General features: G+C 31.0%; 1 protein-coding gene across 2 annotated transcripts; it reads left to right on the plus strand.

The window, feature by feature from the left end:
* Positions 1-4: 4 nt before the first annotated feature.
* LOC103572711 (male-enhanced antigen 1) lies at positions 5-27,504 on the plus strand. 2 transcript variants are annotated; one of them, XM_014443277.2, is made up of 4 exons: positions 5-303; positions 397-502; positions 26,213-26,644; positions 27,157-27,504. In XM_014443277.2, exons 3-4 carry the CDS (start codon positions 26,453-26,455, stop codon positions 27,436-27,438), a joined length of 474 nt encoding a protein of 157 aa, XP_014298763.1. In that variant the 5' UTR covers positions 5-303; positions 397-502; positions 26,213-26,452; the 3' UTR covers positions 27,439-27,504. The 2 variants fall into 2 exon arrangements, with proteins under 2 accessions (XP_014298763.1, XP_014298762.1); XM_014443276.2 differs by lacking the exon at positions 397-502 and having other exon boundaries at positions 18-303.

Genomic DNA, 27,504 nt, shown 5'->3' on the forward strand with positions numbered 1-27,504 from the left:
TTTGCTAAAGCAAGCTGTGCTATTAAGGAAGTTGCCTCAAAATTGAGGAAAAATTAACCGCTAATTTTCCTTTTCAACTGTTGCTGTCAAATTAACAACAAATTCGGGCAACAAATTTTGGTAATTTCAATTGTCAAATTACTGTTAATTTCAAGCTAAAGTGATTACTAGGGTATAGAAACTGGATGCAACCGTTTTACACTGCAATGTTTACACGGGTGAGAACAGGAAAGTTATTAGTAGTCTCTTTGTTAAAATTGAACTTGGAGGTTTGTAAACATTGAATAAAGTTAATCATTGAAAGTAAGTAATAAAGTAATTAAATTGATTATTTTTATAATAAAGATTAATAATTATATTTTAATCATTGACATTATTTATTAATTTTAAATCTAGTCAACAATGTTCTGTTAACTTTCTGCTATGTAACTTCAAAAACAACAAATAAGCCCAGAAGTATGAGTGTGAATATAGCAGACGTGAGACAATATATAAATTTTAAGTAAATAAATCAATAAATTAAAATAATAATATTTTAAAATAGGCGCAAACTAATCTTGCATTTATCGAAATAATCATTTTTATTCTACTTACATTTTATTTATTTAAGGTAAATGTCCCAATAACCGGAACAAGTTCCAATACCGGAACGATTTGATAATCATTATATTGTATTTCAACTCGTACGCGATGAAACTAAATAAAACTTTCTTTATTTGAAACCTTAATCTTTCAGTTAAAAAATAAGATATAAAATAGATTTTAGAAAATATTTAAAATATGAAAAAAAAAAAAAAATGTTAATTAGAGCAATAGTCTCGGATTCATGACTTTTTCATGTCTCTTAATGGTTTTGCTAAGAAATCAGTCAATGGTCTTAAGCTTATAGAAAATGCATAGAATTACTTATCAATAATTTTTTTTTGTATATGCATCTTGAATGACATAAAATTCAAAAAAACATATTAAAAATATGAAAAAAATAGTATTATTATATTAATTTTACTATTCGTTTATTGGTACACCAAAATGAACCCGTGCCCAGTACCGGAACAGCTAATCATATTAATGTTATCGATAGTCATTAACGGTGAGTTTTATTGACTGGCTAAATCAAGTACAATATTAATTATTACTGGAGCTCTAATATTTAATGCAGTGTGTATGATTGTTATAAAAAATAGATTAAGTATAGATAAACTCTAATTTAAATCATAAAAAATAAATTTGTGTTTTTAGTTTTTTTTTTTTTTTTTAATTATTTTTCTAGCATAACCTCAAATGATTCATTTTGTTTCTAGTCTTTAGTTCAAAATATTTATTTTCATTGAATATTCAATCATTTTGAAATTTTAAATACATTTTACATTATGGGTGTGATATAGCAGACATCAAACAAATTTAAAATTATTAATAAATCGGGTAAATAATTAATAATAAAAAATTAAAAAAAATGCAAATTCAAAAAATTTTGAAATTAATAGTGCTTTTTTTGTAAATATTATTTTTTTAATTATTTATCTTATTTATTTATAATTTTAAAGTTTTCTGATGTCTGCTACATTCATACTCGTTTAACATTAATATTATTTAATAATTATTAATATTTTCATCATAAATAAATGCAAACAATAACTTATTTTATTTACTGTTCCGGTATTAGGACAACCGAATTCCCGTATTGGGACAAGGCTATTTCAGCGTTCCGGTATTGGGTCTTTTGGGTGTCATAGGAAAAATTTTTTTTTTTTCTATTAAATTTAAGAAAAATGAACTAATTTGATTATTTTTGAATTGGTAAATGTCTATTCTATATAATGTGATAAACTATTTTGTTTTATAATTTATTTGAATATTTTTAAAACGATAAAAATCAATCATATACCATTCGTCGTTCCGTTATTGGGACATTTACCTTATTCCAAAATTTAAAAAATCGACACATGTCAGTTAAATAACCATTTTTCAACATTAATATCACCTCAGAAGTCACTGATTTTTATCGCTGACGTCTAATATTTTTCGATTTTTTTAAAAACGATAAATTATTAAAAAATAAAAATTTCAAAACTGCACCTGTGACTTTTCATATTCCACACGTGCATTTTTTTTTTTTAGTTGATTTTTTGAAAAAAAAATAAAAAAACCTCAAGTGTTAATTGTCTGTTGACTTTAGGATCATATATTTTTAGGATAATTTTTGAATTGGAAAACATAGTCGTGTTTATTTTTCTGAAATTTATACTTTCTGAACATAAATTAATGATTTTTCACTAATTTCAAGTAATTCTCGGGGGTTTTCTGACCCAACGTCGTATTTAAAAAACTACTACTTTTCAGGAGAATCAAAAAACGTATTATAATGAACTTCTGGCTTTTTTTTTTATTAATTCTTTTTACAAATCTAAAAAGTAATCAAACTTCCTATAAATTTTCAAGACAACTCTAATATTAATCGTATTTAATTATTTTTTTTTTACTCATTTTATGAGATACGTGTTTGCTGCACCGAAAAATTGCTGAAAAATGTAACATACATATTTACGGTATTTTTAATTGAAATAGTAGCACATACATAAATGGGCTTTTTAGATCATTTTATTCAGGAATATATTATCCACTTTTCAATTATCCTTAATAAAATAATAATATTATTATTAAACTTATTAGTGCTATTATTTATGATAGCACATTATTGTTTTCAAATTTTTCGCGAGACACATGATTTTTCAAATTATAGCTTATATTAGTATCACGTAGTTTCAATAATACTTCTAATCATTTCAAATAAAAACTTTTAAATAAAATTTTGAAATCAAACAAATATAAAATATTATATTTCAATACCGCTTACAGATTGTATGACCGGTCACAGAAAAACATATGTTTATTTTTCATGGATGTATTTCAAATTATCATAAAAAGCATAATAATCTTTGGGTATCAAAGGATTTAAAGACAAAAGGTCTTTTTACTTTCGACTACGCTATTAAAAGAAATCTTTGAGGGATTGCATGGGAATCCATATAGAAAAGTACGGATTTATATAAGAGTCCATAGGAATTAATATAGGAGTGTATGGATTTATATAAGAATACATGTTGGAAATCATAGATATTTGGATTCCCGATAAGAGAAATTGTGAGTACTTGGATACTCATGTAAGAAATTGGAATAGGAATTTGTATGATTGGATTTCTTGGTTGAAAATTTTTATCGGGATTCGGATTTCTGTCTGAGTAATTTCTATAGAATCCGGGTTATCAGGTGTTACTTTCTGGCTTATCTATTTATTAGACAAAATATTTTTAAATTGACCAGGTTGACGTCGTTAAGATGTCGATAGACCCCAGGTGCGTCAGCTGTTGACTTTCCGTTATTTTATGATATAAATTTTACGGACTTACCGTGATGGAAATTATGGGCCTCGTAATTCGGTCCAAATAATCGGTGGCCTTGAAATAGGCTTCGGAGTAATACCCGTAGTGAGGTTGACCTTACGGTTGATGGTGATTATTGGACACTTGGGGACGTTGGTGAATTAAGCGACCTACATCCTCGTGGATCGTTCGTATTACGCGATGTAGCTGAGCCTTCTTTCCTGACCTTTGGCTTCTCGGCATGAATTTTGGATTTGGAAAGGAAGCGTTTGGGCTGCCGGTATCAGTGCCCAGAACAGGTGAGAGTATTCGGCTACCGGTAACAGCGCGCAATACGAGGTATGCGATTTTTGGGCTGTCGGTAGCAGCGCCCACAGCTTAAATAATGAGTGCATATTTTAATAAAATACGGATATATATTTTGCTTTAAAGTCCGAGTGACAGGACCAAGCCAGCAGGTTTGTGTAGAGCTCTTAGCTCTACTAGATCTTGTGATCGACTGCCTTGATTCTGTCGCTCCTTGGTATTATCCATTATCAAAGATGTTAACGTTGCATCTCAGGTTTATTATGATAGAATCGTCGTGGCCCGGGTCTCATGCATCGTCATCTGTTTAGACTACCCGCGAGCCACGGCGATTCTCTTATCGCAAGAGATTTCCATTACATCGTTGGCGATGAATAAAAATAATATCGCCAACAAAGTAACGATTTATTAATTTATTTATGATTCTAAGAAGTGTCAAACCGTTTATTCGCCCTCCGTAGCGAATAAATAATTCGAGACTTCAAAAAAAATATTTCTAAAATTTTTATATAAACGTAATTAGAGCCAGAACGTAACACTGGATTTTTACGTCTATTGTCAATTGATACGCTGTAACTGGGCAGCAGAGTACGACATGAGAGTGTGGCTCTCTCGCTACTTTGTCTCCTCTTTTGTTCTATCTCTCTCTCTCTCCCTGCTCTGACGTATCAGGTGTAGCCTAGTCTTTGCGTTAGAGATCCGAGGGTGACTTCACGCAGCAAGTGACCTCAAATCAGTCACTGCGCATAATTAGGTGGGGTCAATAGAGGTCAGTGGCCCAGAAAGCTGACCTGAGACCGACACTTGAGTCTGAAGATCGAAATTGATCGGTCATTCAAACTTCGCTTGTGCTTTTCTTTATGATTGATCCTAGTGAAAATTAAGTACTTTATTCTTTTACAATTTATTAAATTTAAAGAATTAACATAGAAAATATATGTACGTGGTGTTGCCTCGACGCACCAGAATTAATAAAAATAAGCAAAATCCGTTGATCTGGTCAGAATATTAGACCAAAGTGTGTTAAGTGAGTGATGGTTTTCCCTGCATTCACGACAACTTTTCGACGCTGACCCAGGAGTCCAAAGGACCCATTAGGCATCGACATCACCAGGATACGAGCCGCACGAGTACAAGGGATTGAGGATGAATCGTCGACCTATACCACCAGTAAGCCGATCAAAATTCCGATAAGTTCCTCAACAAATCTTATACATATATACAGATAATTTTTCTCTCTCTTCAACGTAGCATAATTTTTATTACTTATAAATTTTACTTCCCACGTCCAATAATTCTCTCGCATTTAAATAATCATTTGATTTTATACTCTGCGCTAAATCTTAATTAGTAAATTACAAAATAAAATTAATATAAGAGGAATTATTGTGTAAATAAAATTTGGGATTTAGTTAAATAAAATTTAGAATATATATAATATAATTGAGTCTCTTTGAAAAAATTTTCTTATCACCAGCGTCACTTATAATAAGTTATATTTCAGCCGCGTGTCCGGTCAGAACGAGTCTACCTACATCCTTAGATCTATTTTCCCATTTTCCGAAACAGCAATAAAATAATCTCTAATTTATATTTATATTTAATAAATTAAAATTAATTAATTTTAATTATTCGGGAAATTTCGGGAAAACGCGTATATGAATAAATGAACAGATTAGTATTCTATTGGCAGGAGATCGTTCAACAAAACATTGAGTAATTGATGCTCTTTATATCAGTATTTGTAATAAGTTATTGGTTTATTAATCAACTCAAGAAGTATTACATCTTTATAGAAATGACGGATAATTTTCATAAAACACTAAATTAGAAATCGTACAAAGACATTGTACTTAAGGAAAGTTTATGAAAACACCTACGCTGTTTATGATATTTGTATCAATAAGGTGACGTTTTATGTACATTTTTCTAATTCTTAATCCATACAAGATTTCGATATGGACTTTGACATGGTGCATCAGATTTTAATGAGAAAGCGACGTAAAAATCCACATGGTAATCCATACTAGATTTCCCATATGGATTTGGCATGTTGTAGATTTTGTCTGATGTCATACTCTGAAATATATAAAATTAAATGTGGATTGAACACAATTATGACAGTGATAGGTTAGAATTCATATTTCATTATGTTTATTACTTACCGTGATATTGTTTCCTATAAACACAATGAAAAAATATATTGTTTAATTATTGTTTATTCACTTTGAGTGATAATTTAATTAACTGAATATTCAAATTTTTAATTACCACAACAAACTGAATCACATTGCTACGAGCAAACTTAGTTATGCACTATCTGATATTTTTGAGGTACGAGGTTGCGTATGACATTTTTTCACTAGTTGAAATACGTGATTACAATTTTTTAAACAAAACAAAAACTATTCAATATTTTTATTTATAGCTTTACCGAATTATGCAAGGGCATTTACTGATTACTTTTCCGGAAAAAACTCAAAATCGTCAAAAATCGAGTTACAAGGTTGCGTCAGAAACTCCTCAAATATTAGATTTCACTGATTTGATAAGTTAATATAGGAATCTACTAAATGGATAAGTGAATATGAGAATCCACTGATTTGATCGGTGGAAAAAAATATATTGCGAAAAAAAATAAGACACTTTTAATTAGATCCGAAATGTAGATCTACTGTATTAGAATCATTACTTAAAGGATTGATACATGAGTTCGATTGATGAAAAAATTCCGGTGACTGCTGGACTTGAACTTGGATCCTTCCGATTCAAAGTCTTCGATGCTATCCACTGCGCTGACGTACGCATGTGATAGCGCAAGTGTAAATAGTATGTTCATTACGATACTAAAGAATAACTGATCAAAAAATAAAAAAATCCGTGATGTAATGATTGACGTATTCTTCGTATAAATATATTATTGTTCGATACTTAAATTTTTTGTTATTTTGAAATTTTTTCATTAAAATTGTTGAAAGTAACACCATCATCTATATATTTATATCTAGTAAAATATTGAATTATTAGTTTGTCACAGAAGTCAATGGAATAAATACTGACTCACGTGAATATTGACATACAATCATGCAAGACCGTACATGATCAAGTATATATTCTAACGAATATGAAACTGATGTTTTAAAATATTTGAATAACTAGAAAACAAATGCTTTCTTCTCTTGTTTTATAGATACGCGACAAAAGTCAAACAGTCTTATATTGACAATTAAACAGCAAACATCTGTTTTCAATAAACTATTATTTCTCTCTTGCTTTCTTTTACTGCTGTTAATTGTGGTGTTATTATTTCTACTATAAGTATGTTATTATTGTAGTGTATAAGTGATATTAATTTAAGATACCAGTCACTACAATATATATAGGTCATTCTATGTCAAATCGACCAACGGTTGAATCGACCCCTTTTGATTTAGACGAATTTCGGTCAGAAGTTTCCTATTACCATATAACGCAATGCTACCAAAGGAAAATAATTTGAAAATTTTCTGTCAAAAGTCATGCAAAATTAAAAATTTCGCGATTTTTCCAGTTTTTTAACTTTATTCTTTAAATATCTCGAAAACTATGATAGTTACAATAATGATCCAAAGCTTTTTTTGAAAGGGATGCTTGAGGCTATGAAAAAAAAATATTCCAAAAAAAAATTTTGAAAAGTGACAAATTTGGAATTCTTGGAATATGTCAAAAATGACGATCGACATTAAATTTTTTTTTGTATAACACCTTGTACTTATTTTAAAAAATTCTGAAATTTTCAGAACTGTTTTTTTTTGTGTTTGCAAAAATATGAATTTTCGAATTTCGTTAAAAAAAAAATTTTTTTTCTTGATTTTTTTTGTTAAGTAAAGTTAAGCAATCACGTAATTGAGTAAATTTCAGTAGTAAGAATTTCACTTATTGTCATAATAATGTGAGAAAGACCATTATTGACGGTTATATTCTAATTTATTTGATATCTATCGACTGTATTTTTGCTTTTTAAAAAATATGAATTTTTGAACTTTATCTATTCATTTTTTTTTTCTTTTATTTGTAGTTGAGTCAAGTTAAGAAATCAATCAATTTTGGGAATTTCAGCAGTAAAAATTTCGTTTATTGAAATAATAATGTGGAAAAAGACTATTACGGACGGTTATATTCTAATTTATTTGATATCGATCAAATATAATTATTACATTTCATACAATAATGTAAAAAAAGACCATTAGTGACAGTTATATTCTTATTTCTTGATATCTATCAAATAAATAAGAGTATAACCGTCAATGATGGTCTTTTTACATTATTATGACAATAAGTGAAAATTTTACTGCTGAAATTTACTCAATTACGTGAATGCTTAACTTTACTTGACAAAAAAATCAAGAAAAAAAAAAAGATATTTTTTTAATAAAATTAAAAAATTTACATTTTTGTAATACCAAAAAACACAGTTCTGAAAATTTCAGAATCTTTTAAAGTAAGTACAAGGTGTTATTTACATTTTAATGTTAAGCTCTTAAAAAAATAACTAGGAAGTTATTCGAAATTCGAAAAAAATTTATGAGAGAGAATTTGTCAGAATTAAAATTTTCTACAAAAAAGATCTTATGACATTTTGTGACAAATCTAATAGTTTCGCCAGAAAATTAAAAAGAACTCGAAATTTACTATAAATTTGACTTCAAGCTCCAATAACTTTTCAACAGACGAATTTATCAAAAAATTATGAAACTTTTTTTGTAGAGCATTTAATTCCTTGCAAAAATATATCCTGAGCTTATCTGTACAATGAGCCACTGCCAAGGTATAAAATTTCAAGCTTAAAGTTTTTTTTCCCATGTTATTTAAACGGAAAATAGAAAATTATGATTCGCGATCTCTAAAGATCAATATTAAGAGCTCATATTTCCACAGAAACTTTATTTTGACATCCTCTGACAGAATCCCATGGCCATTCAAAAAAAAACCATGGTCGATTTTTTTGACACACCCTAATATAAATATATATATATATATATATATATATATATTATACTGGGCCAAAAAAATCGATTATTTTTTTTTTCTTTCGATACTGTAAAAATATTATTCCTGATGACCAAAAAAAATTATTGTGCAAGTTTGAGCCCTTAATATTGATGTTAAGAAGTGTATCGTTACGACTACTCGTTTTTTGACAGAAATTTTATTTTTTACCCAAAACTCGTAAATCATCTATCTGAAAAATTTGAGCAAAATATAATCTTAAAGGAAATTAAATTCGCTACAAAAATTCTCTCTTAGTAGATTGACGTAAAACGAGCCGTTTCCTTGTAACCGTGCCTTAAATATTGATTTGTTTTTTACATTTTTTGTTTCTATTTTGGATTATTGTAACAACTAGAAATGTAAAAATTTTTTCTAGTCAAGATACATATTTTTGAAAGAAATTTAATGCTTTACAAAAAAGGTCTCTTAATATTTTTTTTTGCTAAATTCACTCCTTCGAAAGTTATTCAAATTATTTAAGTCATTTTGACTCAACTTCAACTTTGAATAACTTTTGAAGGAGTGAATTTAGCAAAAACTGTTAAGAGACCTTTTTGTAGAGCATTAAATTTTCTTCAAAGATATGCATCTTGGCTAGGAAAAATTTTTATATTTCTACTAGTTACAAAAATCCAAAATAGAAACAAAGAATTAAAAAAACAAATCAATATTTAAGGCACGGTTACAAGGAAACGGCTCGTTTTACGTCAATTTACTAAGAGAGATTTATTGTAGAAAATTCGATTTCCTTTAAGAACATACATTGCTCAAATTTTTCAGATAGATAATTTACAAGTTTTTGGCAAAAAATAAAATTTCTGTCAAAAAACGAATATTCGTAACGATACACCTTTTAATATCAATATTAAGGGCTCAAACTTGCGCAATAACTTTTTTTGGTCATCAGGAATAATATTTTCACAGTATCGAAAGAAAAAAAAATTGTCGATTTTTTTGGCCCAGTGTAATGTATATGTATCAATCCATGTGGAATCGACCAATAGTTGAAATCGACCCTTTTCAATTTGGACGAAATTTGGTTAAAGCTTTTCTTTTATCATAAAATAAAGATTAGCCAAACGAAAAATATTAAAAAATTTTTTTTCGAGTTATTCAAAATTTTAATATTTTTCTGATTTTTCAGCTTTGTTTTTCAAATATCTCGAAAACTATGATAGATACAGGAATAGTCTTTATTTTGTATTAACCCTAGACTCGTCAACAAACGCGACCTAACGACTTTGGTTAAGTAATGAGGGAATCGCCGCAATGCTTTTGAGAGTGCGACGTATTCTGATCGCTCTGGCTGTTTACTATTTGTGTATTATTTCTGCCGGGAATATTGTAAAAAATTCGAACATGAAAAAAAATTTTCAACTTTCATTTTATCAATTCAAACTTTGTTTAAAACAATTAGTTATTAAAACAAATTTCACAAACTTATTTTTTGATTACATTTCTCTAGTATTTAATTTTAATTGATAAAACTCAACAATTTTTTTTCATAAATAACGAAATCACGTCAACATAGGTTAATGCCTTCGGCAGTAGATAGAAATATTTTAATAGTGGGCATAAAAGAATATTTCAAAAAAATTTATTATAAATTAAATCAAGAAACAAAGAAGTTGAGTAGCATCGAGCATGATCACTACTTGGCTGGGTGACCGTTTAGCCACACGTCAGGTTCGAACGAAGGTCTCTGATCGCTAGGCGCGGGATGAAGATCCAGTTATCGGTAAAATGGGAATTTTATCGATCACTGGAGCTTTACCCAAACCGAACTTTACTCGCTAGGTTTTCTCTGTGGTTTCCCTAGTCACTGCACCTCCATTGCACAAGGGAGGTTGCAGGGCATCACTGTAATGATGCAGTACAGTATAAGCACAAGTCGGGCCACAGCCGCACAACGGAAGGCAGAGGAGGAGAAGTAAAGCAGTTTGCGATATAAAAGCAATGAGTGTAAAAGGCCGTAATTGCGGCTATACACTAGAAAACAATTAAAATTAAAAAAATAAAATTAATAAAAGTAATTATTTACCTCCACATAACCTTTCAAACACAATAACAGCTGGTAACAGTTTGCGCATGAATATGAGAAGTCGGAAAGAGGGGGCATATACTCAGAATTAGATGGCAAGGTTAGAGAGACATGTATTTAAAACTTTCAACTAAAAAGGATCTGACTTTAATTTGTTTTAATATTTTCAACGATAAATTTTATAAAAAGTTGTTTTTGCTTGCTTCTTAATTTTATTTTTTAGAAAAAAAAAAAAAAAAAAAAAATAACTAGTTTGATAGATTAGTGGTTGGTAGATACAACCATTTTCTATTTCAGATATGATCAGGTGAAAAGAAACTGAAATAAACCTGAGATTTGTTGCATGTCCGTGTCATTATCTTATCGAGCTGTTGAAAGTCGATTTAAAAATTTCCCATACTCGATACTAAAAAGCGGAAAATAATTACCGAAATAAAATAATCTTCTTAATATACCGCGTTTTTAAAATAGACTCAAAACTATAAAGTAATATCTCTAAGGCTCATGAAGATTTAAAACCATATACAGATTTCGAACTTCTTATAGTCCTGAAAATTTATGATTGTGAGCTTTTGATAGCTATGAAAATACTTGTTAGATCTTAAACGAAAAACGTGGGGCATATGCAAAAGATAATTGATGCATGAATATACTAACGCAAAAAATTGAAGGAACAAAAATTTTTTAGTGATATTTGCAAGGCTGTAACTTCGTGAAAAATAATCTTTGAGATTTCAAAAAAAGCATTTTATAGCTTCAAATCTCTAGTTTTGGTGCATTTTCATCAAAAATTTTTTAGAGCTACGGCTATTGTGCAAGTATGAAAAATACCGCGAGACAAAGTTTCCATATTTATTTTTTTTTCCAAAGAGCCCATGGGCTGTGGAAAAATTTTTTTAGCTAAGGACGTTCCCACCGAGCAGTCGTGCTCAATTTTAAAGACGATTCTCCCTGTGTTAAGTTCTATTAATATAATAAAAACTAGTTGAGGTACAGTGCACTTTATCCTAGCTCTTACATGCGCAGAAGTCCAAAAATATTCTCATTGCATCGATTCTCCGATCTGGCGACTTGGTTTTTTTTCTGTTTATTCTTACGTGGAGGCGCGTGTCGTAGAAATTAAACGTTTTGAAAAATTTTTAGAGTTTACTTTTATATTGGTGACTGTAAATAAATATTTATTAACAATAAGATTGATACTAAAATAACCAAAGCCTTAGCAAGTATGTCTGAGGCTAAAAGCAAAAAAATCAAGAAGAAATTCATGAAACAGCTCAACGTGAAATTCCGGATTTCAAACTTTCCGCCCAGTGTAACGTTGCCAAGTCACTATCTCTCACGATTCAAGCAACAACAGAAAGTTCGCAAACTGTTGAGAATAGCTAACTTTTAGCATTTTTTTCTATTTATATTCATTATAACGTGTGCTACCGTGTGCTGCCTGAAGGCCAGATTTGAAAACTAGAAACTTGAAGCTACAATTTGCTTTTTTTTATTTTTGCTGTACGACTATTTTCCTCCGAGTTACAGCATGTTGAAAATCACTAAAGAATTCAATTTATTATTAAACAGAAAAATTTTGATTAAATTTCGTCCAAGTAGAAAGGGGTTGATTCTGATCACTAGTCGATTTGACATGAAATGACCCATATATATTATATTCTGTAACCGGGATCCGGTAAATGTCTACAACGTCATGCTCAAAGATGGCTGAATCCTGAGGCGTAGGTGTCGTCAGTTTATAAATCAATTTATAATATATACTTCGGTAACATTAATTATTATTATTATTATTATTATTATTATTATTATTATTATTATTATTATTATAAATTAAATGAAATGTAGTAAGTAAAGTAAATACAAATTAAATAGTCTCAGTTGGAGAGTGAATTTAATAAATTAAAATTTATTAGTAAATCATTAGCACCGAAAATTGTGATTAATTTCTTATACTTATATCACATATACAAATTTTTTATTTAATTAATCCTCTGTATTCTCAGGACCTCTAAATAATCCCTTGTGACCAGGATCGGGTATTCCTCGCCCTGTAGAAGAGCTAGTCACATAAAACAGTTAATTTATCAACTAAATCTAATCTTGACTTCCTGGACAGGGGGTCACACCCTGGACTTGAAGTCGCGGTATTAATTCATTATTTACTGCCGATCAACAAATTTTTTAATACGCGCATTTATCCTTACGAAATCAATAATTACAATTGAACAAAAAAATCACTTTATTTCACAAAAAGTTGTTAAAATTCTATCATACTATGGTCACACGGGGTCTACTGGACCCCGTACAAAACACATCCGCTCAAATCCGGGTCTTCAGGTTAACTGACGTCATCGAGATCTTTAATGGCCGATTTCTTCTTGAAAGAGATGAACTAGAATTTGTTATTCGGCAGATAAACTTAATCCGGGTTTAAAGTTTTAGCGCTGATCTTCAGACAGATGGGCCTTCTTCCCTGTGGACCCTATAGACCAACATTTTACGTATGTACCTGAAGAATCTTTGCTACCTTTAACTCCGTACTAGTAAAAGTCGTTAGTTACTTATTATTTGTTAATGTTATCAGATGAGAATGCAAAATAGTCCAATAGTATTTTTTATTGTATCTGTGATGGAAGCATCGAATATTTAGTCATCTAAATGTTTGTCCTTAGGATAAAAATAATCAAGAGTTGATTCTTAAACTAGTGTGAAAGGAAAGAAATCTCCAGTTAACTCAAGTTAACTATGAAATAACTTGAAGGTGGGTAGGGATAAGGTTTTAAAGGCGACAGTAAGCATATTTTAATGATTTACTTTTTTTGGAGATATGAATGATGTTGGTTTATTCATTTCATATATACATCATAATATGACATCTAAAGTATCTATGAAATAATTTTCAATTAAAAATATCAAGAAATGAGTTCATGACAGCGAACTAAATCCATATACTCCTATACTAATTTCCATGGATTCTTACATAAATCCGTACTTTTCTATATGGATTCCTATAGATTCCCATGCAATCTCTCAAGGATTTTTTTTAATAGCGTAGTCGAAAGTAAAAGGACCTTTTGTCTTTAAATCCTTTGATACCCAAAGATTATTATGCTTTTTATGATAATTTGAAATACATCCATGAAAAATAAACATATGTTTTTCTGTAACCGGTCATACAATCTGTAAGCGGTATTGAAATATAATATTTTATATTTGTTTGATTTCAAAATTTTATTTAAAAGTTTTTATTTGAAATGATTAGAAGTATTATTGAAACTACGTGATACTAATATAAGCTATAATTTGAAAAATCATGTGTCTCGCGAAAAATTTGAAAACAATAATGTGCTATCATAAATAATAGCACTAATAAGTTTAATAATAATATTATTATTTTATTAAGGATAATTGAAAAGTGGATAATATATTCCTGAATAAAATCATCTAAAAAGCCCATTTATGTATGTGCTACTATTTCAATTAAAAATACCGTAAATATGTATGTTACATTTTTCAGCAATTTTTCGGTGCAGCAAACACGTATCTCATAAAATGAGTAAAAAAAAAATAATTAAATACGATTAATATTAGAGTTGTCTTGAAAATTTATAGGAAGTTTGATTACTTTTTAGATTTGTAAAAAGAATTAATAAAAAAAAAGCCAGAAGTTCATTATAATACGTTTTTTGATTCTCCTGAAAAGTAGTAGTTTTTTAAATACGACGTTGGGTCAGAAAACCCTCGATATGCTTTTTTTTTGCCTTTTAAACCTGACCCCTTGAAAGTTTGAGCCCAACATCTCAAAAATTGAGCTGGTGCAAAAGGGGGTCTCTATTCCCATTGGCATAACATTGTGAAATTTGTATTTTTTTTATTTTTAAAATAAAAACACGAATCAATTTTTTTTTAATTTCGCTCTTGAGCATCTTCTGTAAAATTCAATTCTCTACAAAATTGTTCATGTCCATTTTTTTTTCTAAACTCAACAGAAACGAAGTTACAGAAGGCCGAATAGGAGGAAAAAAATCGGTCTGTCGGTTGACCCTGCGGGCCAGCCCCAAAACTTCCCGCGTATTTTGAGCTCCTTGAGCTCGAAAAATTGTTGTAGATACATTTTCGAGGTCGAAAATACTTTTGTATCCCTTTGTTTACGAAAAAAAACGTTTTTTACCTTTTTTTCTCAAACGATATCTCTCGAACGAACAAATCGATTGAGAGGTTCAAGATGGCAATCGACGTAGCTTACGAAACTTCAAAGCCCAGTTGATTTTGGAATCGATTCATCGAGAACATAAGAAGTTATCAAAAAAAAAAACATTTTTGAAAAAAGTTTATTTTTGGAATATCTCTGAACGAGCCGTATCGATCAAGTTTAATTTTTTTTCAGCTTCAAGATATTTGCAAGCCGCGTCGAATGACATCTTGATAATCAAAGTCGGTTCATCCGTTCGAAAGTTATTGATATTTACATACGTACTTACATACATACATACATACATACATACATACATACATGCATACATACATACATAAATACATACATACATACATACATACATACATACATACATACATACATACATACATACATACATACATACATACATGCATACATACATACATACATGCATACATACATACATACATACATACATACATACATACATACACTCTTACATCATCGTGAATTTAGTCAAGATAGCTTCCTAGAACTTCAAAACGTCAAGATCTCTCAGAAATTCGATTTTCGAAAATCGGACTGAAACCAATAACTTCCCGAATTTTTGAAAATTTGCAATTTTCTTAGCGGGAAGTTAAAAACAATTAATTAATTAATAACAAAAAAATTAATTATTTTAACTTATCCTTTAATTAACTCAATTTTCTTCATTATTCATCAAAAATTTTCGAATTGAACATTGCTTTGAATTAACAATGTTATATCCGCCGCTTAAATTTAAATTAATTATCCGGGATTTCTCCCTTTGTTAGCGATAGAAAAATTTAGACGACTGATTTGGAGGTTGCGGACAACAGTAAAGAATACGAGGAAGAATTATCTTCCTATAATTTATTATTTATAGTGGATCTTTCGAAAAGTAAGAACCCAAAACGTCTCCGAAGAGACTGGTGCTCTTGTGTTGAACCTGTTATCTTATGAAAGAGTAGAATGTAAATCTTTCACCTACCTTTCGATGTTTCTTTCTTTTTAGACACGGCAGGTTAGATTCCTCCAGAACGTCGCAGCTCACTCAGCTTCCTCCTGTAGGATTTGGTTGGATGGGCGCGGCTGGGGTAGTAGGATGTAAACTTATGTGCTACTCTCGAATGAAACTTGGGAAGCTGAACTTATGATTTTTGTCTTTTTATGACTGATTTAGTTACAATTCACTTGTACACTGAATCTTTACACAATTTTTAAACAATTGATATTTTTAGAATATTTATTATTAACGGATATTTATATAAGATTTTTATTTTATGTTTAATGCGTCCTTTTTAGACACCCGAAAAGTGGTTTTATGCGCAAATAACTCAGCCCGAGATGGAATCACAAATTCACGTGATTTGCGTCACTATTTCGATCGGACCGGATGTTTCTATCAATCTTTGAGGATTTTTAATAGAAAAAGAGGTCAATTATTGCTTTTTCAACGCCGAAGCGGATTCCTGCAATAAAGTTAAAATAGAAAATATTAAAGATCCTCTTATTGACCTTTCAACGCCTAGGGCGGAATCCTGCAATAAGAGTGCACGAAAATACGACGTTCAAATATTCGCGGACCGTAAATTTTATGAACCGAATAGCCAAAATTTGGAAAAACCGTAATTGATAAAAGTATCCTATACACGAACTTAATCAGCCAGATACCTGTATCAACGACGATTATTTATTGCCTCGTCAAAAGATTTGGGCAACAAGATTACGGGCTATCGACGCCGTTTACGCGGACCAAGAAGTTTGAATTAAACTGTTAAACTAAGGCCCTGAGCCATGGTGCTCAGGCTTTTTATAAACTTTGTTTTAGTAATTGATGGGGAAATTTTAATTATTGTCATTGGTGGAAGGTGACGACAGTTTATTTATTATTCGTTAAACTTGTTGCATTTATCCTCCCACTATTCTTTTGTCGCATAAAAAGGTGAAAAAAGCTGACGCTGCGTTTCCGCGCACTTTTGAAAAGAAGAGCTCTGTAATAATTATTTTTAAATAATTATTAGAATAAACAAAAAATATTTGGACATAACAACAACAAAACAAAATTTAAAATGAGACAGAAATTAATGATTATTAAAAGGAATTTCTGTTTTAATTATGAAATTAATTTCTGTTATAATTATAATTATAATTCATTCCTGTTTTGTTATAAATTTCGTTTTGTTATTAATTCAAAATAATGTTGAATTCGAAAATTTTCGATGCATAATAAATTAAATGGAGTTAATTAATTAATAAGTTAAAATAATGCATTTTTTTCTGTTATTAATTCATTAATTATTTTTTTCCTCCTATTGGGCCCTATGCAACTCCGTTTCTGTTGAGTTTAGAAAAAAAATGGACATTGACAATTTTATAGAGAATTAAATTTCCTATAAGATAGTCAAGAGAAAAAAAAAACAAAAGTTTCTTCGTATAGTTATTTTAAAAACAAAAAAAATACCAATTTTACAATGTTATTTAAATGGTCAAGGAGATCCCCCTTTGCGCCAGCTCAATTTTTGAGATATTGAGCTCAAACTTCAGGAGAATTTTTTTTTCATATTAAAGAAACTTTTAAGATACGTTTAATCGAAAAAAAAACTTATTTTAACACAGTCTAATGATGATGCCTGAATATTTGCAAGCCATAAGCATGCGTGATTATACTTTCTCATGCATGATCACGCATGCTCATGGCTGGCAAATATTCAGGCATAATCATACTTGAGCAAGCATAATCATGTTTGACCAAGCATGATCAGTCCGGATCAAGCACAATCCCTAGAATTATTAAATAGAAATAAGAAAAATAATGATAATTCAATTTTAAATTAACTTATTTTGTTAGTATTGATGTATAGTTAATGTTTACTAGCTGAAAAGTGTTATTCAAATTTTACCCGTGACAGGTCTCAAACCCACGACCGTCGTGTTATGAAGCACGCCCGCTGTTCACCAGACTGACCTGTCTCGTTCAATTTACATCTCGATTCTTAACATGTTTTGAAAACTCAGGGTTGTAAAAAATAAAATATTATTTGAATTCAATCTTGATTTGGTTATTAGGTATTTTTTTAATAATAAATGGAAAGAATTCTAGTTATAAATTACAAGCAAATTATAAATCAAATTAATTTTAATTATTTAATTATTTATATTTTAATTATTTCGCAGGAATTTATTATTTCAATTCTTCAATCAATGAAAAAGAAATTTGTAATTAATTCTATTTCAATTATTTTTTGGAAAGAAGAAGATTAATTTTAATTAGTAATTGAACCAGAAATCATAAATTAAATTTATTTTAATCATCGATAAAAAAAAAATAATAACTTTAACATTAAATACTAACGTCAAAATAAAAATAAATGTTTAATTATAGAAAATTTTTCATAGAAATATTTGATTATTCGTGGTTAAAAACTTTGAATAAATCCGATTGAAGTTCGATCGGATTTCGATTGTATTTTTTTGCATGATCAGACATGAAATGTTTGAGTCACGCTTGGCTGTGCATGATTCATGCATGACCTTACCTGATCTTGCCTGAATCGAGCATGATCATCCATGCTGATTTTGTCCCGGGCTATTAAAAAAATCGATATGGGAAGCCAGCCTAAATTTCTATGTGAGTTTCCACAAGGTGTTTTCACATGGATTCTCATATGGTTCTCCTATATAGTTATCTAGAATAGATACCGATATAAACTCTCACATGGGCTCCTACGGGAATCCACACCATGCCAAAGCCATATGAAAACCGTATGGAATCTCATGTGGATTTTCGCGTCAATTTCCCATATGAATGTGCATCATGTCAAAATGGAAATCCAAGTACCCACAGTTTCCTATGTAGATTACCCATATAGGAAGCCGGATACTCATGATTTCCAACATGAATTCTTATATAAAACCATACTCCTCTATAGTAATTCCTCAAGATTCTTATATAAATTCATACTTTTTTATATGATTCCTATGGGTTTCCATAGAATTCCTTATAGATTTTTTGATTTGGGCAGTGATGCATGACGAAGCATGGCTTCACATGAGTTATACACGGTCATGTATGCTCATGCCAAGTTACTCTCAATTACGCATAACCATTATGGTACCTAGAAAACCACGTAATACAGAAATCGTACTAGGAAATTTTAGGTTAGTGATTGCGTCTACCTTGTCGGGCAACGGCTTGATACCTTTATCGCTGATGTGATGACCTAAAAATTTTACCTCATGCTGGCCCAACACCGATTTGGCTGCGTTGATGACAAGTCCGTGCTCTTGTAAGCGCTGAAATAAGATTTTTAAGTGCTCGAGGTGTTGCTCTTCGTTCTCTGAAGCTACTAGAACGTCGTCGATGTATGTGAAGACAAACGGTAGGTCTCGTGTGGCCTCATCGATGAAACTTTGGAAAGCTTGCGCAGCATTTAGAAGTCCAAACTTCATGTATGGGAATTCGAACAAGCCAAAAGGAGTGATGATAGCTGTCTTCTCGATGTCTTCTTCGGCGACGGGAATTCGGTTGAAGGCTCTGACCAAATCTAGCACTGAAAATATCTTTTTACCGTGCAGCGTTGCGGTAAAATCATCGAGTCGTCTGACCGGGTAATTATTGTGTATCGTGCGGGCATTAAGTGGTCGATAGTCACCACATGGTCGCCAATCTCCAGATTTCTTGAGTACACGATGGAGTGGAGATGCCCAAGGACTGGTCGATGGACGTGCGATACCCAGTTGAATCATCTTGCGAAATTCCTCTTGAGCAATTTTCAATTTATTGGGCGCAAGACGTCGCGCTTTACACGATACTGGAGGACCTGATGTCGTTTTAATGTGGTGTACTGTGGAGTGCTTCTTTGCTGAAATTATTCCTTCAGGTCGAGTTATAGCCGGGTAGTTTGATAACAGTTTATGGTAAACTGTATCACCTTCAATTAATTTGATGCACTTTGAATCCGAGCGTATTGAATCTACGCGTGTTTGGAGACCAGTGTAACCGTCACGTAATTGTTTGTGTTTGAGGTCGATCAACAAGTTAAAATTACTTGAAAAATCGGCACCAATAATCGGTTTCGTGACGTCAGCGATGATAAATCTCCACGTAAATTCTCGACGTAAATGGAAGTTTAGTGACAGTGATACGACCGTATGTTTCAATCAGCGAGCCGTTTGCTGCATGTAGTTAGTATCCTACTGGTGTAGGCTTGCATTTCATTCGATAAATCAACTGTTTTATGTGACTAGCTCGACTACAGGGCGGGGAATACCCGATATGATTAGGAATCCTGTGAGTATAGGTAGCTTATAACGTAAGAGATTTGTTTAGGTGATATATATATATATATATATATATATATATATATATATATATATATATATATATATATATATATATATATATATATTTATATATATATATATATATATATATATATATATATATATATATATATATATATAATTAACAATTTATTCAACCAATTTTACCCTGACAACAGAATCCCACTTTACAATAATTAAATAAGATAAAACCGCGACAATAAAAGGACGACACGAGTTAGTGAGAGAGAAACCGAATTTACTTTAAAATGACCACGCCCAATATAGCGGCTTCAAAACTCTGACTAGATTTCTTAATTTTACTTAATACTCAAAACTCACTTTCGTGTTTTCTCAATAATTATCCAATGTCCAATTTAATTAATTATTCACTCAGAAGGAGGTTATTATGCTTTACTATATTTTGTTTAGTAAATAGTTTGAATAATTTTATGATAATAAAATCCATTTGGTTACCAGAACGTGAGATATAAATTACTTATATACTAAGGACACCTACGTCTCGAGATTCGGCCATCCGGGCTTTCTTAGCCTCTAAATCAGCCCAAGTTCACATCCTTCAGATGGATAGCAGCGATGCAGATCTTCTCCAGTACCAGGACTACACCCAACGTAGCCACTGAACTCTTCCAATTATTGGTACTCCACCAACTAGATGTGAAAGACGAATAGGCAACAGCTTCTAGTAGATATTCCGCACGTACTCAATGAGAATTTTATAGTAGGTTTTTATAGCAGAGAAACACTTTCAGAATTTAACTTAAGCGAAGTGAGTTGGACAGCTGCTCGCTCAGAATTGTCCGATCTACCCTCGTGCGATGCGGTTACTACCTCCGACTCCAGGCTAGTGCATGCGCCCTGTAACTTTGCCTCGTGGCAAATCCAGTAGGTATAAGTAATTGTGCATGTATCCCTCGTCGTCCAGTTACCGTAGGCAGGCTCAAGTTCTGGTTAACTTGCGAGCATGACGTTGAAATATTTACTAGATCCCGATTACAATCTGAACCAGAATCCACGAAGTATTGAGTATTCGTGGTTAGATCGATGAAGAAAAAGCGGTTTGAAGAAGCGAGAGAGTCGCTTTCCGCCGCTAGTGACTCTCATTTACGTTTCCCGTGAACTTGCAGCCTGGCGTACGTTTGTACGCGGTTTTACCGAACTTGGTGTGGTAATAACAAATACCTGTTTTATTAAGCTTACGTGGCTTCGATTTGCTTCGGGAGCGATTGTTTTGTCCTCTGGCTGGGGATCTGCCGAGGTTCTTGTTGAAAGCTGTCGTCAGTGCTGCTACCTGTCGAGATAGTTCGCTCACTTGATTCTGCAGTGTAATGGTTTCCTGCGAAGATGATGAAGCAACACCGGCAGTGTGAGTCACTGGCAACATCTCATGTAATTTGTCAGCTGTTTTGGCTAACTGATCAATGGTGGCTGTTGATGGAGAGATAGCTAGAAGCCCTTGTGTCTTCTTTGGCAAGTTTGCTAGCCATCTCGCTTTCAGAACTGCGTCATCAATGGTACTCAAAAATTCAAAAAAATATTAATAATTGACGGACTATGATAAGCTATGACCTTAACAGACTAATATTTACAATTAAAAATGTGACTTATTTTACAACGCACAGTATTGTTATTTTTCATTTTTCGGTATTACAGTAATTTACAGGTATATTTGAAAATAAATTGAAAAGTATTTTTTGTGTTCTTGCTATTATCGCATTATTTAGTAAACCAAAAGATCAAATGATATAGCTATTAACATTCTAAAGAAAAGTTTTTCAGAAATTTGTAGTGAAAAAATGGTTAATAATAGTTCTGATATTACTTTGGATGAAAGCCATAATATAAGGACTTTTTATTAATTAAGATTTGTAATAATAATTCAAATAATGTTACTAATTCTACAATTGATACAAATCAATATAGTTATAACTATAATTCACATATTGATATGATGAGTTAAATGATAAATATTAGATATTAGAATATTACACTATGTACCTTGAAGATCCTTTATTCTTGCACAAAACACGAAACATTCACACAGACGTATCCCCACTACCAATTACCACGCTTTTTAACTTTCTCTCGATTTTGTTCCAAACATCCCCGAGGACCGGAAGAAAATCGCGAGTGTACTGTATATGTAATATAACCAAGTTTTGAGGACCCGATTGCGGCTAGAATTCTTATCAGATCTTGATGAAATTTTTCACACTTATTCTATGGGCGATTATCACGGTTAAGTTTGAAGATGGGCTAAATCGGTCAATTAGTTTAGAAGTTATGGCTGTTTGAAATTTCCACAATTTTTCGACAAAATTAGATTTTATCCACTTTCATGTTCATATAATTTTAAAACTAATACTCATAGACAACTTCCGTAAAAAAAATCTGAAAGCTTGTCTAATAAGCTTTAATTTATGACCTTGAACTTTATGTTTTGACCATTTCTTCTAATAATTTGATAGCTTTGAAAATTTTTATGGACTCAAAAAATAATGAAAATATGGTTTTCTTTCCACATAACTTTTGCATGTCCCATTATAATCCAATTTCGTCAGTTCTATTTTATTGAGCACAAAATAACTTGTAAATTTCACAGCTATTTCCTATTTTAAAAGTATCTGTTTTATTAATGATCTTTCAAATGTACCTGTAAGCTCTATGATTGACACTTTTACTGTTTTATGATACTTTCAAAGCATCGAACATTTTTTTTAATATAGAAACATGCACTGCACATTAAAATCTATTTCCATTAAATTTTTTTTGTCGCTAATAATTTAATCTTTTGATTTGTTTGCACTGGAAGACAATATTTTTTTAATAGTAATACTGTTAGATGATAGAAACCATCTAAAAATTAAATAAACATTGTAGACTATGAATATAGCAATCCTTTAGTTGCGAAAAGTTTATATTGGTATATCATCTATACAATGTTTTGTCAAATGAATTATCTGAAGTTCGCCGAGAAATTTCATACCATGACCACACACTAACATGTATCACAAGATATTCATGTACGAAATTAACTTATTCGATAGATTAAGTGAGAAATCTACCTTCCATTTTAGCTGCCGAATGGTCTTTTTTTTATCAGTATTGCAGTTCCTCCATCTTTCATTGCATTGGGTTTGTCAGTACGTATAATATTGTAGCCTTCGATGATTAATTTGTGTCTTTTAGTCAGTTTGATTTCGTATACTAATGCAATATCTAGGTTGTTTTGTTTTACGAATTGCCCAAGATCCATTCTACGCTGATATCTGACTATGAAATCGGTGTTGATGGCCCCGATTTTTAGTGTTTCTTTTATTTTTTGTTCCGAAATATTCGGATTTATCTGCTCGTTAGCTTGTTGGGTGCGTCGATCCATTATTTATATCCATACTGAGTATCAACTAATTCAAATAATTGATCTATTCTGTTTGATTTATTATATATGAGGTTTTCGAGTAATGCGATTCTATTTGTTAATGCCTCAAATTCATTTTTCAGCTCTGCTAGCTATGGGGGTGGAGTGTTAGGTGCTTGAGCTCCACTACCGTGCGCTGGGGGATTCATCTGTTCGTTGTATTGTGTAATTAGTTTTGAATAATGCTGAGTGTGTGTTGATAGCTGTGAATGTGCGTGAGTTATATTAGTATATGATATGTTTGAGTTGACCGTTTTGCTGATTTTATTTATTTTTGTCTGCCTGCCCTGTCTGTTTATTGTGTTGTTTCTATTGATAATACTGAGTGCATGTTTGTAGTATATGCAGCCACGGTAGTTGGCAGGGTGACCTACTTGTCCGTAATTAGCACATTTTAAAGAATCTTTTGACATGACGGCTGTAATGGGACAGGCTTTTGGGCGGTGATCACCACCACATTTCACACATCGGAAAGGTAACTGGCAATTAGAACTGGCATGACCTAGACGCTGACATCTCTTGCGCTGGAAAATTTTTTCCCTCCCTAAAAATTTCCATTGGACAATCTGGTACAAAAAGAGATCTATTTTCATTAGATCTGAGATTATGCTATCATGCGATACCTAGATAAAAAAATGTGCCATTTTTTTTTCTTTATTTTTGCTAAAAATTATTTCGGTTACTTTCTCAATTTTTATATTTTTCAAATTTAGTGATATTAGTTCGTCCTCCACCATTTTGTCCGAGTACCCTCCGTACACGCCCTTTAAAATTATGGACTTTGGTTTCCTTGTTTTGAAGCGTGTATGTATAGTAAAATTTTTTATTTAACAGCAAATTCTCAATAATTTTATCATATGAGCTAATGTTGATTACGAAAATAGTGATCGTGGCGGGTTCTGTGTCCCCCACTTGTTTGAGTTTAAACTCACCTTTATTTATATTTGAGTCAGTCTATTATTTGATCATTTCCTTGATCGATGTGTTGATGACGTAAATCGGCGGAGGTCTTATTCTTTTTTTATTGCTCTCTGAGTCCTGCTCTTTGTCGTTTTCTTCATTTTTGTCAAATTGTGTTGTGTCATCAAGAGTCTGTTCAAGTTCCAGAACATTATCATCCCAATTGCTTGCCAGTGGATCAAATGTGTTAGGCGAGTTGTTACTGTTTTTGGGACTTACTGAGATTTTACGCACTTTTCTGGGATTTTTTGGGAGCTCCCATTCATCTTTGTTATCTGAACTGGTCATTGCTGGTGTGATTTGATGTGCGCTCATTTGACTAACTCTATCTCTGCTGGCGGCAAGGTTAGGTTTTACTATCCCACTGGTGTTTGTGTATTTGGTTGGTTTACCATCAAAGTATTTTATCATTTGTTTGAGACTATTTTCCAATGCCTTAGTGGTGACAGTTGTTTTAATGCCAGCCTTTTGTCTTGTTATTTTCTTTATGTTCTCGGTTGTTGGATAGGCGTCCATTTTTCTTTTAGCGTTTGAGGCCATACCGGCCTTTACGCTTTTGCTGTGGTTCTGCGGTGATATTTTTATTAAATTCACTTTAATAAATTTGACCAAAAAGTTTGATTAAATCTATGACTATCACGTTTTATCACTTTAATTTTATCTAAAAATATTTTTATTTCAAGTTATACGATATTCGAAAATTGAGGTTAGGATTCCGATGAGCATCGAGTCGCGGTCAGACGACAAACCGTAGTCATTTGACTATACCGAATCAGTGACAACCTCACTTAAATATTGTTATTTATGCTAACACTTACTATGACTATTAGTAAACCTTAATTTATTACAAAATTAATTGCTAAATAGATGAAATATTTAATAAATGTGAGTAATTCATTTTTTCAGATGAAACCTAAAGTATCATTCATTTAAAGTTGTTGAATCACTACAAAATATGTACGTTCATTTGATACTGAGTAGATCGAACACCCAAAAGCCAATATTTTATCATTACTAGTGATTTACTAGGTCAAAATTATAAAAAACGCTATAATTTTAACTCAACAATCTTATGAATTGTAACTATTTTATTTAAAAATTGTTTTATGCATTCATATTACAATTGCTTCTTTGGCTTCAAATTTTATTAAATTTAATTATTCCAAATTATCTCCTAACATTGAATGGTAAATTAATAAATAATTAAATCAACCATTTAACTGTTCTAATTCTTCGCTAATCATCTAAGCTAATTTGAGTTAACCGGGTAAACTTTTGGCTAATTATCCAAGCCTATTAAGTTAACCGTTTAAATGAACTAAGCTGATTAGCTGCGAGCTAATTAACCTGGTTAACTTTTTTAACCGGTTAAGCCGGTTTAGATGTACTGCCCTAATATTTATTATACATTGGAATACTGGTTTAGTATTAAAATACTCATAAACGTTAACTTCAGTCAAAACTAAATGAATGGGTTATTAAACATGAATAACTTTCATTAATTACTCCTTATTTGTTTATTTTCACAGATTGTTCATCTAGTGTGATTGACGGAAATCATTAGACTTACATCAAAATATTGTTAATGGAAGACGGGAAAAGAACTTGAGCAATAACCATATTTTCATAGATAATTCGTAAATAAGTTGAACTCTTAGCATGTAATAATGATTGGTAAAATTTAGATTTTTTATTTAGTCACTGAGCTATCATACAAGAGATAAAAAAAAATTTGTGAAAGAAAAAGAGATATAAAAAATAAATTTACAATGTCTCCTGAACCAACACAACAACCAATGAATCAAGATTTTGTAACTGAGAATTTATTGATTGATACGGTTACCGGAAATCATGATTCAGATAGTGATGATGAAGAAATCGAAACAGCAGGTTATTTACCACTTTCTCAAGTGCCAACAGATAGCGATATGATTATTGATCTTTATGATAATGAAAATGAGGTTTGAAATTATCCCTGATAAAACAAAACAATTTTTGACGATTTAAAACGATTAAAAATTTAATCATCATTAATCGTCATATAATCGTCATGGTTTTTCACATTTAATCATCTCTAATCGTCAAAAGACGATTTAATATTTTACGATTAAAAACGGTTAATGACGATTAAAATTTCAAATCGTCATAAATAGTTTTTAATCTCCGTGCGGAACCAGAAATTGCAATATTATTTTACGATTAAAGACGATTTGAAATTTTTAATCGTCATGAATCATTTTTAATGGTAAAATATTATATAGCAATTTTTGGTCCTGCATGAAGATTAAAAACGATTAAAAATTTAATCGTTTTTGATCCTCTTGAATCATCAATTGACGATTCATGATGATTCAAAACGATTAAAACAAATTTAATCGTCACAAATCGTTTTGTTTAATCAGGGATATAATTTAAATAAATTAAATTTATGATAATCGAATAAAATTTATATATTCTATTGTTATTGCATTAGGACAATGATTCGATTCCGTCAATAATTGATTCTGCTACTATTTTATTCTCTATGTCCGAACCAATATCTCAACCTTCCTCAGAAACTCTTCACCTTTGGAGTTCAGAATTAAATAATAAATCCAATATTCATCTCGATGCTGTAAAAATTAATGAAGTGAAATCAGTGATGGCAAATTTTACTTTACCCGAAACAGCGATTCCAGAATGGGCAAACACAGTTTCAGAAGAAGAATGGAAAAATCAACTCGTAAATAGGATAAAAGAAATACAAGAAAAATGATTTTAATCTGCACAAAGATATTTTATTGATATTGTTAACTTAAAAATAAAAACTCATTAAATTTTT

The sequence above is a fragment of the Microplitis demolitor genome, chromosome 1 (assembly GCF_026212275.2).
Source record: "Microplitis demolitor isolate Queensland-Clemson2020A chromosome 1, iyMicDemo2.1a, whole genome shotgun sequence".
Taxonomy (NCBI): Eukaryota; Metazoa; Arthropoda; class Insecta; order Hymenoptera; family Braconidae; genus Microplitis; species Microplitis demolitor.

What these genes read in the sequence shown, in the direction of transcription:
- LOC103572711 (XM_014443277.2), top strand. Translation starts at nt 26,453, where the DNA reads ATGTCTCCTGAACCAACACAACAACCAATGAATCAAGATTTTGTAACT. An exon ending in TTTATGATAATGAAAATGAG is followed by an intron (nt 26,645 to 27,156) that starts GTTTGAAATTAT and finishes TTATTGCATTAG; the next exon opens with GACAATGATTCGATTCCGTC.